Source organism: Zonotrichia albicollis, chromosome 13, assembly GCF_047830755.1.
Source record: "Zonotrichia albicollis isolate bZonAlb1 chromosome 13, bZonAlb1.hap1, whole genome shotgun sequence".
NCBI lineage: Eukaryota > Metazoa > Chordata > Aves > Passeriformes > Passerellidae > Zonotrichia > Zonotrichia albicollis.
This window is the reverse complement of record NC_133831.1, coordinates 7170184-7187265: the sequence shown is the minus strand read 5'-3', so window position 1 is coordinate 7187265 and position 17082 is coordinate 7170184. Positions and strand designations below refer to the sequence as shown.

Below are 17082 nucleotides of genomic sequence, written 5' to 3'. Positions count from 1 at the left end.
GCTCAGGACATGTGGTGACATGGCCAAGGGTCTGTGACATGTACAGTGACATTTTCCAGGACATGGGACCATTTGTGGTGTGTATTTCTGCACACAGGGTGAAACACCTTGTGGGTGTGGGTGGATCTTCCCAGGCTTTGATTCCGGCTGGATTGAAGCAGCATTTTGTTGTCTGCAAGTCACCATGGTGGTGGCAGCCTGTCACAGCACCACATTGGTGACACGTCCCCGGCCAGCTCCCCCTGCTCCGCTGCGCTCCCTCCGCTCGGAGGTGGCGGCCGGCGCCCGGCTGGCGTTGATCCTCTTAGCCACCCTGCCGGGATCCGCCACTAATTCACCCTTAAACACAGGATTGTCAGGAATGGGGAAGGGAAGAACCGGCAGATTATCCCCCTGGCGCTGGCGTTAAACACGGGGAGCGGCAGCTGCTGCGTGAGGAGAGCTAGGGTGGTGTCCTGCCCCGTGTCCCATGGGGCACCGGCCCGGGATCAGCATCTTCCCCCAGATGTTTTGTGTCCCCCCGGCCAGCTCCAGGCTGGTTAGTGAGATAAATAATGGGAATAAACACAGAGCCCCCCACACAGAGCTGAGGGATCGGCAGGAACCACTCAGCCCCATAGGATGAACCAGCAATACTGTTGGCGTTTCCTGGACCCAGAGCCTGGCAGAGGGCTGGGACTGCCAGGGTGACATCCCAGAGGTGACCAATCACCTGTTTAAGTTACCAGACCTCTCAGGAAAAGGTTTTATGGTGAAACAAGCAATATTTTTCCCTGGCTCGATGAGGACAGTGATTACTGAGATCCTCGCTCACATGCTGAAGGCTTTCAGCCACAGAACAGCGTGGCAAAAGCTTCTCCAGGCCAAAACCAGCTTCTGGAATGTTTTTGGGATGGCCTTGAAGTCATGGAAATCACAGAAATAACAGCAACTGGCTACCCACAGCACATAGGAGCTCACGGCTCCTGCTCTCTGCTGAGCCTGGAGCGATCCTCAGAGTGGTGGTGCTTGTGGTGGATTTTGTTGCCTTTCCCAAGTGGGATGGTTTCCCACATGCCAGCCAGATGTACCCACCAGGGCTGCTGGGGGCTGGGGGCCACACCAGCAAGGATCTCCTGACCTGTGCCCCAGCTGGGGTGGCCCATCTGCAATTCCTGAGGCCCTTTAGGTAATGGGCGGGGAATGAAGGCTCTGCCCAGGAGAGTGGGGAGGACGCCTCACCAGCCCAGGCCTAGGGGAGCTGCTTTGCACTCTGGGCTTTAGTAGCTGGGAAAACTATCCTAACTTTTCAGCATAACTGACAGGGATGGGAATTAGAGCATCTTCCACTCATAGATTCAAGTTTAGCCAAGTTAAATGCCCACAAATCATCTTGGTTTAACTTCAAGTTCCCTGTGAACCTGGATGAGATTTCCAGTTCCCCAGCTTTTATACCTTCATCATCTTGGTATAAAAAACAAAAAAGGCCTCTCTCTCCCCTGCAAACCATACTTTTCTTCATGACTATGAATACAGCAAGACCAAAATAAAAGGTGTGGAAAATGGAAAATGTCACTGGAGTTGTCCATCAGAGGACAAGCTGTTGGCTGCCAAAAAGACAAAGAAATCTGCACCCTGTGTTTTCCTGAGGTGCCCTTTAAAAGGAATAAAACATTTGACCCAACTCTAAAGGGAATATCGGCTAGGCCCAGCCCTGAAAAGCAGCAGCCAGGGAGCACCAGTGGGAATTGTCCCCTCCTGGGGCTGTCCATGGTCCCATGGACTCCCTGGCATAGCCATGGGCAATACACTGGAGGAATGGAGTCCCAGACCCTCCCACTGACCCTTCCTGGGGACTGGTGCAGGGAGCATCTCCTCTCCAGTCCCCAGAGCAAACACAGAGCTTGGGAGGGGCTCAAGGGGCATCCCATGGCAGAGAGACAGGAGAAATGTAAAAGTGTCTTTTAATATAAATATAAATCCATCTGAAGTGCTGCAGGAGTGACCGTGCCCCGCGAGTGATGCCCGGGAGGGAGGCGGGGACCGGCGGGCAGCCGGGGGAACGGGCCCGGCCTCACCTGGGCACCCGAGGGCGAGCGGGGCTACAGCCGGGGCAGCAGCAGCGCCAGCAGGGCCAGCAGGGCCAGCGGGGCCAGCGGGTGAGGGCGCAGGGCGGCGGCCGAGCCCCGCAGCGTGGCCTGGTTGGTCTCGGAGGCCGGCGAGCTCTGGGCGCTGGCCAGGCGGCCCCGGGCGCTGCACAGCTCCTGCAGGTTCCCCTGGAACTGGATCTTGCGGGACTCCTGGCGCAGCGACTCCCACACGGTGGCCGCTTCCACGGGGCACCGCGACAGCACCTCGCTGGCACAGGTGTGGAAATCATCCCAGGACCTGCGGAGGAGGGCGGCGGTCGGGGCGATGCTGGCGGCGGTGACCCCACCGTCCCAGCGGCTCCCACACGGACACTCACTTGCAGATGGCGTCCAGCTCCTGCGCCTCGTCGCCGCCCTCCTCCTGCTGCTGCTGCCGGACGCTCTGGGCCATGCTCTCCCCCAGGCTCAGCAGGCATTCGGCGAAGCCCTTGTAGATGGTGTCGCACTGTCCCGCCATGCTGACGGGCTCCTGGCTCGCGGCTGCGGGGCACAGAGAGGAGACACCGAGCTGAGCCCCCGCCGAGCCCCGACAGCCCTCGGCTCAGGGGTGAGTGTGAGCGTGTCACCGGCCGGGGGTGACACCGGGCTCTGAAATGCGCCGAGAGGCTTCCACATCCCCCCGACAGTGCCATCCCTCCCTGGGCACTGTAGTGACCCTTCGCTCCCGGCCCGGGGACCCGGCGCGATGTGATGGCCCCGCAGCGGTGCTGCCATTCACCTCGGGCCTCCCCGGCTCTCCCCAGAGCCATCTGTCCCGGCCTTTATCCCCTGACAGCAAAGATTAATTTGTGACTACAACGGAAAAAAACAAAGCAAAGGCTCAGCAAGCTGGAGTCCCTGCTCTGACTGCAGTGGGAAAGAGAGGGAAAGAGGAAAACAAAGGGGAAGGGGGAAAGAGAAGGGGAAAGTGGGAAAGAGAAAGGGGAAGGGGAAGGGGAAAGGAAAAGGAAAGTGGAAAAGGAAGGGAAGAAGAAAGGTGGGAAGGGGAAGAGGGAAGAGAAAGACGGAAGGGGAAAGGTGAACAGGAAAGGGGAAAGGATAAAGAGAAAAGGGGAAGGGAAAACAGAGAGGGGAAGTGGGGAAGAGAAAGAAGAAGAAAAAGTACAAAAGGAAAAGGCACAAGTGCAGGTCTGGCTGCTCCATTCTGAGAAGCCCCTGCTCTGCTCCACAAACAATTCCCCACTGGCGCTGGCCAAGCCCTGGTGCAGGACATGGGACAATGGTGACAGGTGTGTTCATGAGGACTGCCAGTGCATCCACAACCAGTGGGAAGCCCAAAAGGAGCTGGTGTGTGACTGGGTCACAGAGAAAACCTGCATGGTCCTCAGCTCTGCCCCAGAGGTCCTGTAGGCCAGAAGATGTGGGGTCCCTGTGCCAATTCACAGGAGTTACAGTTTTGGAAGTGACAAGGATGTGCACCAGGGAGGTTTCTAATTGACGAGAGCCCTACTGGGGACCCCTGTGGAAAGGTGACCCCAGAAACAGCTGAAAGTTTCCTGGTGACGGCTGAGGCAGCTGGGATGTCTCCAGGAAGCCCTGTGCCTTGCTGTTAGCACCCCACACCTGCACCCCTGGAACAGGGTCCTGAGCAAAGTCGAGACTAACACCAGGGTGAGCTTGACACCATCACAGGGCATTTTAGGTGTTTGCAATGAGAACCTGAGCACAGCACCGAGGAAAGCCTCGGACTGATGCCAGACACGTGGGTCACAAACATCGCAGGTATCAGCAGAGAACGTGGGATCCACTGCTCCTCTTTTCACCCAGCCAGGCACAAGCCTGCCTCCCACCAGCCCGAGGACCCAGCCGCTGGCAGGGCCAGATGAAGCCTCGCTTCAGCCTCTCCCTGCTGCAGGCTGAGGTTTCCCCTCCCGGGCTCCTCTGAGATCCGGCACAAGCCCTTCCCTCTGCTCAGCTCCCTCGGCACAAGGCTGGGCAGGGCGAGCAAAGGAGAAAGCAGGAGAGCAAATCACCTCCGCTGCTCCGCTGCAAAACCGTGGGGAAAAACCTGCCCCCGGCTCCGTCAGGGAGAAAGCCCAAGGGAAAAGCACGGGGGAAGTTTCCCAGGGCGCTGCAGAGCATCCCGAGCTCCCCAGCGAGTGCAGCCATCCTGCTCCTGGGGAAGGGCTGGAGTCTGCCACCCTCTGAGCCTAAAATCCGCCAGGGGTTTGGTGGTCCCTGTCCTTCATCGTCCGTGCAGCCGGGCCAGGTTAATCCCAGGCTCCCCAACTCTCCTCAGAGCAGGGATGTCCCTGGGTACCGCTGTGCGCCGCATCCTCTCGGCGCCCGGAGGAGCGGGAGTGCGGATGGGACACGCTGGTGCCAGCGAGGCGCAGGACCTGCCGGGTGACATCCCCCAGCGATCAGGATGGCTCCGGCCCCGCTGAACGAGGGCAGCCGGGAAAGCCAGCAGGTGCTGGGGTGAGCACGCAGAGCTGGAGAGCCAGAGCTCGGGAACCGTCCCCGCCTGCCGGAGCAGAGACACCCCGGACAGCGCCGCGAAGCCGCGTTCCTCCTTGCCCGGCATCTCAGACACGGGACAAGAATGGATGGATCGCTGAGCCGAGGGGCAACCGGGCAGCCCGCTCCCCGCAGCTACAGAGGGAGCGGGACGCGGCCGGGGTCCCGCTGCCTCCCGCCCGCCCCCAGCCCGGCGGGGAGAGCCCGGGGTGTCGGTCCCCAGCCCGGCCCGGAGCGGCCCCGCGGCACTCACCGAGGTGCAGGAGCAGCGGGCTCAGGACGCCCAGCAGCCGCCAGCAGCCGCCGCCCATGGTGCGGACCCCGCGCCGCCGCCGCCGAGTGCTCCGCGCCCGCCGCCGCCGGCAGCCCCGGCCCCGCCGCCCGCCCCCGGCCCGCCGGCACCGCCCCGGCCCGGCCCCCGAGGGGCGGAGAGACCCCGGGGCTGCACCCCGGCCCCTGCCGTCCACGGAATCACAGAATGGTTTGGGTTGGACGGGACCGTGCAAACCATCTCGGTCCGACCCGGCAGGGACCCCTTCCAGCCCTATGCAACCCGGTCTTGTGAACGCTTCTAGGGATGGGGCATCCACAGCTTCTCTGGGCAACCGGCAGCCCACTGTCCTCACAGGGAAGAAATTTTTCCTAATATCCAATCTTATCCTGCCTTCTGTGAAGCCATTCACCCTTGCCCTGTCACTCTATGCCCTTGTCCAAAGCCCTTCTCCAGTTCTATTGGAGCTCCTGTATATATTGGGAAGGTGCTGTAAGATCTTCCCAGAGCCTCCTCTTCTCCAGGAAGGAGGAGCAGCCAGAGACATTTTTGCTGTGAAAAGGGGAATTAATGTCCTCTTCCCGCAGCCATCACCTCCTGCCCCTCCCAGGAAGCAGAGACCACTATGCCCTGCTGGACTTACACAGAAAAGGTTGAGCAGAGACTCAGGAAAAAATCTGGAAAGACAGAGGTGACAGTGGCCCATCACCTCAGGCTCCAGCCTGGAGATAGTTTGATATCCTAAAAGACTCCTCAGTCTTCCCTCCATCACACAACAGAAGAAAGTCTCCATGTGTTTTTTCTCAAAAAGTTTTTTATTGAATTGTTCTCAATGTTATTTCCAAAAAAAAAAAAAAAAAAACCAAAAAAGAAAAAAAAAAGAACAACAAAACCCCCCAAAACTTCAAAATTTAGATAAAAAGAAAAACCTCGGTGTAAAATCAAAACTAATGTCTGAAACATGGACATGCTCCAATGCACAACAGAACCATGGCCCCCCAGGGCTCCTGCAGTTTGCTGCTGCCTCAGCACCCTGACCCAGAGCCCCTCCCCAGGGCACTCCAGAGGTATCAGCCCTGCCCAAACCTGCCTCATGTGCCAGGTGGGCCGGGCACTCCGCTGTGGATCTGGAATTAACGAACCGCGGAGCAACTAACTAATTAATGAATTCTATCTAACCCCTCTCGCTCAGCTGACCTCCTCCCTGTGCCTGCAGCCTGCCAGGGAGGAGGGGTTTGAGCCCTTCCCGAAGGTGTGGGTACAGGTTTGTGGCCAGCGAGGAGCAGCCCTGGGCTCAGCACACGCCTCGCTGCTCCCATGCTGACCCAAACTTTTAAAGGGCCAAGGAATCCATCGGCTTCTGCTGCACGAGACATGGACTGCCAGCCAGCCTTGGGGACGGATGGGCAGGTGAAGAAGAGATTTAACTCTCAAAAAAGAGGCTATTTAGGAAAAATAAGCCAAGTGAATGTTCAGTGACTATTTGGAACTATACACAGATGGTGTTCGCCTTAGAGACATCACACACGCGTCGATGATTTCCTGGCAAGAGCTCTCGACACCAGCCAGGCGCCATTAGTAACTACAGATCTGCAGGGTGGGCTCGGGTGGAGCAGCCCCCCAGGCAGGCAGGCAGCTGCTCCTAGGTCATGCCAGGGGTGACCAGGCCCTGCAGCATGATCATGAGGCGACGCGCAGGCTTGCTCAGAGGGTTGTGGGGTTCCACCTGGAGGAACTGGAAGAGCTTCTGCCGCACCTGGTTCATGACTGACCCCATGTGGTCTCGGGTGATGGGGTCGCTTTGGTCAAGGTGCATCACTGCATCCTCCAAGTAGCTGAAGGAGAGAGAGCGAGGTTAGGACCAAACCCAGAATATGATCCCAATCCCATTCAGTTCGTGTTAGTGCTGAAGATACAGTTTTGTTCCCTGCTCCACCCAAACTCTGCAGTATGTTCAGCTGTCACGAAACCAATGTTCCTGACTCACAGCAGAGTCCACCTATCCCTTCCTAAACATGTGAGGTCAGCCTACAGCTCCCAGCCTGCCCACCTGCCCCACAACCTGGTTGCTGGAACCAAGGCAGAGGCAGCAGACAGTGAGAACTCCCCACAGTGCTGGAAGTGACTCTCAGTAGATATTTTCTTAAATAACTTTAAACAAAATTAGTCACTCATTAGACAGTAAAACCCCTCAGCAGTGAGGCTCAGTTTGTGTAGGGTTACAATAAAATCCATCAGGAAGGGGTGGGATAAGATCAAAACTTTTACCAACAAGATAACTCTGAAGTTCAGATGAGCCATCTGCTTTTAAACCACAGCCCGAGTAAGGCAATGTGGTCACTGCAGGTTTTCAAAAACAATCCAGTTTAAAATTTACAGCAGCAGCTTTTACCCCAATGACTAGCCTACAACTTGAAGGTCTTTTCAGTTTTTCTAGCTTTGCTTATCCTTATTGAGTTAAAAACTCAATTTAAGTAATTTTTCTATACCAGCCATAGTCAAAACCTGTAGGTATCTTAACAATTCAGCTTTTAAGGGCAGATAGCAGGGTTTTGACTCAGACACTAAAAATGTTCATGGCAAGTATCAGTACAGTCACTATTTTGTCACAGAGGCTTTGCTTGGAACATCTACCAGAAATGATACCAGTAGCTCCTGCTGCAGCCTCCCACTGAGCCTTTCTGACAGTCACGACAAGAAATTGCTGACACAAAGTCCAGTGATGGGTTAGGAGTTGAGGACAGAGCAAACTTGCCCTGGACACTGTACTGTCCAGGGAACACGGCACTGTCCCTTCTTCTGCCTCCACAAGGAAATCATTCCTTGGGGAATGGGGAATGCTGCACAGGCTGCAAATATTTACAGGTTACAATTACAGAGGTACCAGCACCTACTGCTGGGCTCTCCTACTACCTCAGGGCAGCAAAGCTTTCTGTGGCAGTGCTGACATATTTTTTCTGAGTTACATTGGCTTTAAACATGCCAGTAACAGGCTACAGAAACTCCAACTTTTGTCAGAGTTCTACCTTCCACTTCTAGGCACTGAATTTAAAGCCAGGGCTAAGAACAGAACCCAGTTCACTGGTCATACTCACTTCAACTTCAGTTCTGTACGAGTGCCCAGATCTGAGGAGAGCTGCTGAATGAGGGAGAGCAGCACAGGCTGGGACAGTGGGCATGGATGCTGTCCAAATACTTGCTGAGTATCCACAGTCTCACAGACATAGAGAACCAGGTTGAGATCAGCTGCTGTTAGAGCCTGCAAAGAAGACACAGCTAGAAATGCACAGGAACCAACAGGCAGGTAAGGGACACAGGACAGAGTGACAGCTCTGGGATGCTCAGTGGCTCAACAGCCTCTTCTGGGAGCAAAAATCTCTGCACCTCTGTTGTACAGGCCAGCAGGGCCACCTTTAGGCTCCTGCTCTGTGCTCTGAGGACACCTGTGTCTATTCCAAGCTGAACAGAGCACAATCACACAGAGAGGAGCAGGTTACTGTCAGCAGCATGGAGCAGGGCCAGCACTGCTATCACTCCCAGAAGAGTTTGTCTGCAGCAGCTCAAAGGGATCTGCCTGCATGCTCAAAGTCAAAGGCAAGGTCAGGCCCCAGCTGGTGGATGTGCCTGGAGAGGCTTACGAAGCTGTGTGTGCCACGTGTCAGTGCCAACGGCAGAACACACTGGAGCACTGACACTGTCCTGGCAGGACATGGGCAGCGGTGAAGGAACTTAACTGCCACCAAATCATGGAACCTGCATGGCTCTGGCTCCACCTGCACCCTCAAGCACTCCACTGCACAGGTCTTTTAAGTCAACTCCTGTGTAAGCTGTTGTGACATTATGTGCCCACCCCAAGGATTTTTTTTCCTCTCAATCCCCAATACAGGAAAACTGGGTACCTGCTGGAAAGCCTGGTTGAGGTGTCCCTGCTGGAGCAGCTGAAGGATGTGAGTCTGCTGGGACTGGAAGTCCATGTGAGTGGAGGGGATGGGTGTCCCGGCTGCCGAGCGCATGGCCTGGACAATGCTGGAGGTGACAGCTGCCTGCTGCTCCTTCATGGCCAGGCTCACCTCTCCTTTAATGACTCTCTGCACCTGGGCCAAAATAGACTCCTGCATGCTGAAAAAAACAAAACAGAACCCATAGGCACCTCTGAGAATGAAGAGCTCAGGGATAACACTGCAAAAAGCTTATACCAGTGAGAAAACACAGGCTGCTTTGCTTTTTGTAGTGGGGCTCCCTAAGGGTTCATACAAACAGATCTGAGGCACAGGCAACTCTGTGGCCAACACCACAACATCCCAGTGTGTACTTGGAAGATGCTGGGATTCTGTGCAGGAAAGTGACATTTCAGGGAACTAAGTCTCATCAAACAGTGTTTTAAATCTTTAATGTCTCTGGCTTACAAGCAAGGAGACTAAGCTGTGGGGTTATCCCCAAATGGGGCCAGCTTCCTGCAGGAGATCTGTCAGATGCAGCTCCTTGTGTGCAGATGACACCTTTAAAATGAGAACACACTTACAGTGTGCCTGTGGCTTCTCCACACAAGAGGATTTCACAGTGCAGACTCTGCTGCTCTGTGTGACACCTCTTCCCACAAGGGCTGGATTCTCCCCTCTCACAAAGGGTATAAAGCATCAAACCTGCTCTACCACAGATAGAAAAGCAGGGCTTCTTTGGGAACAAGCACAGCCTATGTAACAAGACCAGGATTTAGCCTGTGGCCTTCCTGGAAACTCTGGCCTGCACTGAAGACCCCAGTGTGTTCTGACATTTTTTCTAAAATACAGGGTTGTTCTGCCCCACAGGTGACCACCAGCCAATCCCAATGCCTGGCAATCTGCCACTGCCTCACAGTGTGAATGTGCTGGAGGCACTGCTGGGATCCCATCCTGAAACCAGGAGGGCAAAGCACAAACTGCTGCAGAGCAGCTGTAGGGAAAGAGAGTAGCCTGTAGAGACTGTATGCCTGAGGACACTGAGTAAAGACAAGACTCCTCTGAAATGATCTTCAGGAAGTGCTCAGATATGAGTCTGTTTAATGGGGCCTTTGATCCTTCTGTTCTCCACTGTGCAAGTGGGACCTGGAGAAAAGCAGGCCCTGAGCTTCCCAAGAGAGCTGGGAAACCTTCTGTGAGCAACAGCCACCAGCCCACTTGCTTTGCCGCAGTGCAGGGCCAACAAACAGCCCTAGAGCACTCCTGGCTCGCTGTACACCTCAGTGGCACCTCTGTCCCAACTCACTTGCCCACGATGAGGTGGAGCTGGTGCTGCAGCTCGGCGTGCACGCTGGCGGTGACGCTGGAGGCCAGCTGCTCCGTGCTGCTCTGCAGGGCGCTCAGCAGCTGCCGCAGCTGCCCCAGCAGCGGCTCCCGCACCTCCTGCTCACGCACCTTCTTGTTCTTCAGGTGAGCCTCCAGCTGCTGGATATCTGCAACAGGCACAGAGGGAGAGGTCTGAGCCATCTGCGTCTCTGGGGATGATCAGGGCAGAAACCCAGCTGGCAGGCTCTGACTCCAACTGCTGAGCCCGTGTATGAGCACAGGACAGAGGAGAAGCACAAGCCTTGTTTTGGACCATATTATATCAAACTAGAAACCCATCTTCCAGTCTCCCCATCACACAGCAACAAACCCACCAGTTCTCCTACAACAGACTTCTACAGGCACTCCTTGTTCAGAGGACATAAAGGCAGGAGTGAGGGTGCTTTATTTCATATGTAGTGGGATCTGCATTAGTTCAATGCTCATAAAGAAAGAGGGGAAACTTTTCTGACAAGAAAGAAATCATGTCTCCAAAGATTTAAAACCTGTATTTTAAAATATCTTAGGAACTGGCCTGATCAAAAGGGAGAAGAATGTAAGCTCTTGAATTTGTGGGACACTTGTGTGGAAGAGGAAGGGTGCAAAATTAACAGCAGCTGGAGACACCCTGCAGATCTATGGCCAACAAAATCACTGTGCTAGCACTGGCCACATTCAGGCCCTCTCAGAAACCAGCTCTGCAAAATAATACCTGCCCAGCCTCCCCAAAGGCCAAGGATCTGCATCCCAAGCCTGAGAACAGGAATGATCTTTTGCAGTGCATGAGTGTATAGTTTTCCTTAATAAGGGTATGCTCTATTTCAGCCTATGTCCACACTGTTCAGCCACTATTTAACCACTGGTCACCCTGGTACCCTTCTCTAAACCTTCTCTAATCCATTACTCCTCTGAGAGGAGGGCCTAGCTGTAGGATTGCTATCCTCTCCATTCATCATGTTCCTGACACCAGGATGGGACAGTCCTGCAGCTGGGCTTTTCCTACTCAATAGATGAAGTCACAGATTCCCAGAACACAGCTCAGTGCTTTGCTATGTGGGCTACAAAGACCAGAAGTGAATCTGTACTCTTATAGCACCACCCACAAAAACCTTTTGTTTCCCAAATATGAAACAGAACACATGGAAGGGCTAAGAAGTTAAACACTCACCAGTGAAACTCTGAAAGGCAAAAACAATGTGTTGCCAGCCACTAACGCAAATAGTGCAGAGAAGAATTGAAGAAGAAAACCTACTCACATTCCTGTGTGCCCTGCTTGAAGGTGTCATTGATTTGCTGGAACATGGACTGGCAGCTCTTCTCAAAGGCTGGCAGCACGACGCTCTGGAAGGCCTCCCTGTAGGCTGACTGGATGGGTCCCTGCAGAGTATCAGCTGTGGCCCTCACAACACTGTCTGTAAGGTTCTTACAAGCACACACAGAAGATTCCAGAAAATTAACTACAGTCTGCTCCAGGACTAAGGGTGTGAGCAAACACCAGGTCCCTGCCACACACACACACCAGGTAAGGACAGCCCAGTGTCCAAGGCTGCTCCCTTGGCTCTTCCCACTGGCCAGGCTGCACTGTGACTCCGGCAGGCACAACTCTGCTTGCTCAGGGGCTGCCCAAAACCAGCACCACTTCTGCTCTAGAGCAAGGGAAGGTGGCACAGCTCCTTTCCCCTTCTCCTCCTTCCTTCCCAAAAAAACCCTAATTCCCTGCCAAGGTAAGTAAGCAGCCTGTGCTCCCTAAATAATGTAGATACAGAGAACAGAATGCAGCCAGTCAAATGTTTGCCACTTGACTGAGTTGGCCCTAAAAGTCACTGCTGTGGTGAGAATTTCTAACTCTAGAAGAATGAACAACTTGGTAAATGAAAAAAGTGTTAATGAAGCAAAGTGGGCAGGGGAGCATGCAAAGAGCTTGTCCTTGTAATGAGACCATGAAAAAGCTTTGACTACTGGCAGCTAAACTGACATTACCTAGAGACAGAGGTGAGGGGAAAAGGCCTAAGAAGTTGCTACCCAGGCAGTGCTACCCAACTCAGTGTGCCCTGGAAAAGCTCCTCTGGTATTTCTTACCTTTGATTTCACTAGCTTGGTAATATTCTCTTTCAGTGTGCCCTCAACAGCAGTGAGCTTGGTAGCAATAGTATTACTGAGCTGGCTGACTGTAGGGTCCATGCTCTTGGAAATGCCTAGGCATAACAAAAACAGGACAAAAATGCAGATTTAAGCCTAAAGTCACACTTCAAAGCCCAGAAAAGAAGATAGAATCAAATGATTCTTGGATATGACATAGCAAGGGACAATGATCACAAACTCTGCTTGAGGAACTAAGGTTGGACATTTGAAAAAAGTCTTTGCTAGAAAGGTGGTACAAGCTCTAGAGTCACCAGAAGTTGTGGAACCTCCAGCCTTGAAGGTTTTTTAAGAGTTGGTGTGACAAAGTCATAGTTGACCTGACCCAGAATAGCAGGTAGCCCAGCCTTAGGCAGCTACTGGCTGCAGGCTTTCCCACCAGCAGTTTTTGGAACATTTCCTTACATGCATGGTGCCAGTGCACTGAGAAAGGGCAAAGACAACTTCAAGCATGTTCAGCATTTCCAAATTCATCTTTCACCTTCCTGCACTGAACAGACTCCAAAGGCTTTAGAGATTATTATGGCAGGTCAGACCACACTCTCTGGAAAGGCATTCCCTCTGGGAGCCTCACACTGCTCCTAAACCACAGCCCCTCTTCTCAGATGACACTGGGGCCCACGGCAGCCTGCTGGTGCTCACACAGCCTAAATCCTGCTTCATACAGCACCAGCACCTCCCCAAAAGTGTGCTTTTGATCCCAATGGAGCTCCCTGCAGGGCTCCAGCCCCCAGCCACACTCACACTGGGGCACTGTTTTCTTCATCTCCTCGCGGATGGTCCTCTCCAGGCGGTTACACACGGCCGTGGACAGAGACTGTGAGAGCTGCTGGGACAGCTGCTCCTGGAGCTGCCCATTGCGCTGCTGCCCCTCCAGCAGCACCCGCTCCAGCCTCCTCTCTGATGAGACCTGGGGTCAAGGAGCACAACAACACATCTCCTGTCCACCCACAACACCCCTGTCCACAAAGATGGACGGTAGCCTCACCTCCAGAGGCTCAGTGAGAGCAAACGTGCAGCTCTGGTGAACGAGTGGTCTGATAACATTACTGTTGTGTTCCTGAAACAGGGTGCTCTTAAACAACTGATATGGGAGAGAAAAGAGCTTTGGAAGGTAAGAAAGAAAAGTCAGACAGCTCAAGCAATCTGGACAGCTCTGTTTCCTACATACTGTGGTTAACTTGGTGTCCCATTGGCAGCTCAGCCCCAGCCAGTCAGTCAGTCAGTCACTCACTCACTCACTCCCTCCTCTGCAGCAGGATGGGGAGAGCTGGCAGGCTCAAAGTGAGCAAGCTCATAGGTTGAGGTAAAGACAGTTTAAGAGAGGTAAAGCAAATGCTGCACATGCCAACCAAACAAAATAAGGAATTCATTTAGTACATCCCATCAGTGAGCAGGTGTTCAGCAATTCCCAGGAAAGCAGGGCTCCCTCATGCCTAACAGTGGCTGGGGAGGACAAACACCATAATCCAAGTGTCCTCTCTTCCTCCTCCTTTCCCCAGCCCTTACTGCTGAGCACAGCATCACACAGTGTGGGGCTCCCCATTGGTCACTGGGGTCAGCTGTCCTGGCTCTGTCTCATCCCAACTTTTGACCACCCCCAGCCTCTGCCTGGTAGAGCAGCGTGAGAAACAGAGAAGGCCCTGACAGGGCTTAGGAAAAGCAAAACCAGCAAAAACATCAGTGTGTTATCAGCATTGTTTTAGTCACAAATCCAAAACATAACACACATGAGCTGCTGTGAAGAAAATTAACTCCATCGGAGTCAAAACCAGAACACCAGAAACCATCAAGCCCAATATCCATAACCAGCAAGTTGGCAAAAATATTTCTATAGGATGGAATTAGTGATGGAGCAAATCCAGGCTTCAGGCTACTCACACCTAATGAAACAAGGAACCTCTCTGAAGGGGCCAACACACAAACACAACTTCAACAAACTTGAACACCTCAAACTCTGACAAAACAAACAATGAAATGACAATTCAGCTGCTGACAAAATTCAGTCCATGCATAAAGTTGTGGAGAAAGGGAAAATTATTCTAGTACTACAATACAGCTCTAGACACTGAAATTCAGTAGAAAGGTATCTAAATTACCTGTGAATATCAGACTGATGGTCACAAAAGGGAAATCTGAGACTAATTAATAGAGAAAGCTATTGTCATAGAAGTTAGGAGTGGTTTCAGACTGGAGCTGCTCAGTTTGGAGAACATAATCAAATTCAGTGCAGCAAATGTACACAGGAACCAATAATTCATAACACAATACAAATAATTGGATACCAGGTTTGAAAGCAGCAAAAGAAAATACTTCTCAGAAAACACATAAGGCACCTGTAGACCACCATATGAATAAATGTGGACAAATAAGATAATTTTATATCCAGCTATGCAGAATGGCAGCCAGATGCTGCTTCTGGTGCAAGTACTGACTTGCCTTAAGGAGGAAAGGAAGGAAAGGATCAGCCCATGATTACTCTTGTGCAACTGGCCACTGCCTGAGGTGGGATAATGTACCAAGTGCACCTCTGGTCTACACCAGAACTGCAGCACTTATGGCTTATGGGTAACTAAGATTTAGTGGCATAGAGAAACTGTCAGTTCTGTTCTATTTCTGAGTTTGTTGCCCTGAATGGAACCGAAGTAGTGACACTGGAGCCAGACAATTGCACTGCACCTACAGCCCCACGCTCCCACATCCTTGACCTTCCTGAGTCTTCCTCACACCCCCAGTCTGCCCTGCAGCTTCCCCTCAACACCTGCAGACAAGGATACGCTCCTGCTCGCGCTGGGAGTCGATGACCCTCTCCATGTGGCCCATGAGGGAGCTCTGGATGGCGTCGAGGTGATCCGTGAGCCTCTGCAGCAGCTCCACCTGCGTCTGCCGCAGCTCCGAGAGCTCGCGCTGCTGGCTCCTCAGGATGCACATCACCTCCTCCTGGAACTCTGCTGTCACCTGCATGTGCACAGGACAAGCACTCATTCCCAACAGGACTGGAGGTCAGCTCAGTTTCTGCTCAGAATTGAGTCAAGCCCTCTGCCTGGCAGTGAAGTGTAACACACAATGCAGCAAACAGGACCAGTTTAGTGCCTGCTCCCAAGAACTGCTGTGCCAAGGAATATCCTGATAAAACAAGGTTCCTGCATGGAACTAATACATGGCTGCTTAGAATATCAACTGGTTAGATACAACACGCCCTTCAAAACAGATTTTACTCACTTTTGGCCAGGTACTGAGAGTGTTGATGCCTATAAATGTAAACAATGACCTCAAACACTCACAAGAGTTGTGCAATCAGTACACTAAGGAGGCTTCTTTAGAGCACTTTTTCACTCATTTATTTGAGAACACCAAACAACTGGACAAGTATAAATTTATAAATGTTGTCTCTTCACTGCTTGAAATAGTTCAAGGAGTGTGAGGACAGACCCTTAAGGGGAAGGAACAAGGAGACACACACATCAAGGCCAATCCCCCTGTGACCCTTTCTTTGACAGGAACAGCTTATCCTGCTGCAGGCAGAGGCAAGTATGAGAAAGAAATCATCAGTCTGGAGAGCACAGAGCTCCTTCTCTGCTGCATGCCAGCACTGAGCAATTCCAAGCCCAAGTGCAGCCCCCTCTCAACCTGCTAGGGCATGATCCATGATACTTGAAGGAACTGGGATGAACTTTCTCTCAGGTTTTCCCTAGTAAGATACGAAGCATCATGAAGAGCAGCTCTGACTCACCTGGTTGTTAGATGATCTTGGTGACTGGTTCATGTCCCTGGAAATAAACAGAGAAAAGTAGTAACCCAGTTATGTCAATTAACTCCTCTTATTATCCAAGTCTTCTGCCAAAACAGATCACACGTTTTATGGTTGCTTTAGATTTTACACTCCAGCTTGCCTTGTGTAACATGGAGAATGATGGGAAGGTGATGAAATCCCAATCCTTACAGCAATATTACACTTTCATTTGCACTGTTCACAGACCCTGAAATTCCTTACAGACTGGTCCCTTTGCAGGGAAGAGACCTGAACCTGTTAATGAGGACTATTACAAAGTGCACTCCACACTGCTGTTTCAGTTTTGTCCAAATTTGAAGCCAGGGAAGACCCAAACAAAAAATACGTATTCATTTGTTAAAATTTAGAATAAATGAGCACTAATCATCTAGTGCAATTCCAGCTCTCAAGGTGAAGAAACTAGAGATACACTCCAGCTCACACAGCAGAATAAAGAAAAACCCTGAACTGATCCACTAATACTGCATGTCTCCATCAAAGCCACAGATCAGTGAAGAAAAGTAAACACTTTTAGTTCCCAGACAATATCCACTCTGCAACTTCAAAAGGACTGAGACAGAAAAAGTGAAAGTCATTTCAGAGGCCAAGAGCCTGGGTGTCACTGTGCAGGACCACAGCCAGAATTAAATGTCATAGCCCATCTCTGTTGTGATCTGCACAGCCAGAGATCCAAATCATGGAGCTGTGGGAACACAAGAAGAGGAGGGAGCCCTGTGCAGAAGCTCTGCTGCTCTCCTCACACTGATGCAGACAGATTTGTCTAACCTGCCATGGTCAGACCTTTCCAGTCACCAATTTTCACTTACAGGATATCCATACAGGCATGTTTAGAAAAACACAGAAGCAGCAAGCAGGTAACAAATGAGATATTGCTGAACAAGGGCACTGTGCTGCTGTTCAGAAGCCAATTAAAAAGGGAGGCACTGTGACACTCCTAGCATCACAGTTTCAATGAAGCCTTCACTGAAACCAGTGAAAGGGCCTAGT

At 52.3% G+C, this 17082-nt stretch overlaps 2 protein-coding genes across 2 annotated transcripts in view; both read right to left on the bottom strand.

The window, feature by feature from the left end:
* Positions 1 to 1926: 1926 nt before the first annotated feature.
* On the bottom strand, positions 1927 to 5001 carry NRN1L (neuritin 1 like). The gene is made up of 3 exons (XM_005489889.4): positions 4843 to 5001; positions 2447 to 2609; positions 1927 to 2367 (listed from the first exon to the last, which is right to left on the bottom strand). Exons 1-3 carry the CDS (start codon positions 4898 to 4900, stop codon positions 2082 to 2084), a joined length of 507 nt encoding a protein of 168 aa, XP_005489946.2. The 5' UTR covers positions 4901 to 5001; the 3' UTR covers positions 1927 to 2081.
* Positions 5002 to 5706: 705 nt separating this feature from the next.
* EDC4 (enhancer of mRNA decapping 4) overlaps positions 5707 to 17082 on the bottom strand; it is a 33233-nt gene continuing 21857 nt past the window's right edge. Inside the window, exons 21-29 of the mRNA XM_005489892.4 lie at positions 16036 to 16072; positions 15080 to 15260; positions 13047 to 13202; positions 12243 to 12358; positions 11420 to 11585; positions 10105 to 10291; positions 8760 to 8979; positions 7956 to 8119; positions 5707 to 6695 (exon numbers count right to left, since the gene is read on the bottom strand). Coding sequence (XP_005489949.2) covers positions 6503 to 6695; positions 7956 to 8119; positions 8760 to 8979; positions 10105 to 10291; positions 11420 to 11585; positions 12243 to 12358; positions 13047 to 13202; positions 15080 to 15260; positions 16036 to 16072 — 1420 coding nt within the window. The 3' untranslated portion in view covers positions 5707 to 6502. The remainder of the gene's footprint in view (positions 6696 to 7955; positions 8120 to 8759; positions 8980 to 10104; positions 10292 to 11419; positions 11586 to 12242; positions 12359 to 13046; positions 13203 to 15079; positions 15261 to 16035; positions 16073 to 17082) is intronic.

Coding starts and splice junctions, on each gene's coding strand:
- NRN1L (XM_005489889.4), bottom strand. CDS start 4,900: ATGGGCGGCGGCTGCTGGCGGCTGCTGGGCGTCCTGAGCCCGCTGCTC. Junction 2,610..4,842: donor CCCGCTGCTCCTGCACCTCG/GTGAGTGCCGCG, acceptor TGTGCCCCGCAG/CCGCGAGCCAGGAGCCCGTC. Junction 2,368..2,446: donor GAGCTGGACGCCATCTGCAA/GTGAGTGTCCGT, acceptor CCTCCTCCGCAG/GTCCTGGGATGATTTCCACA.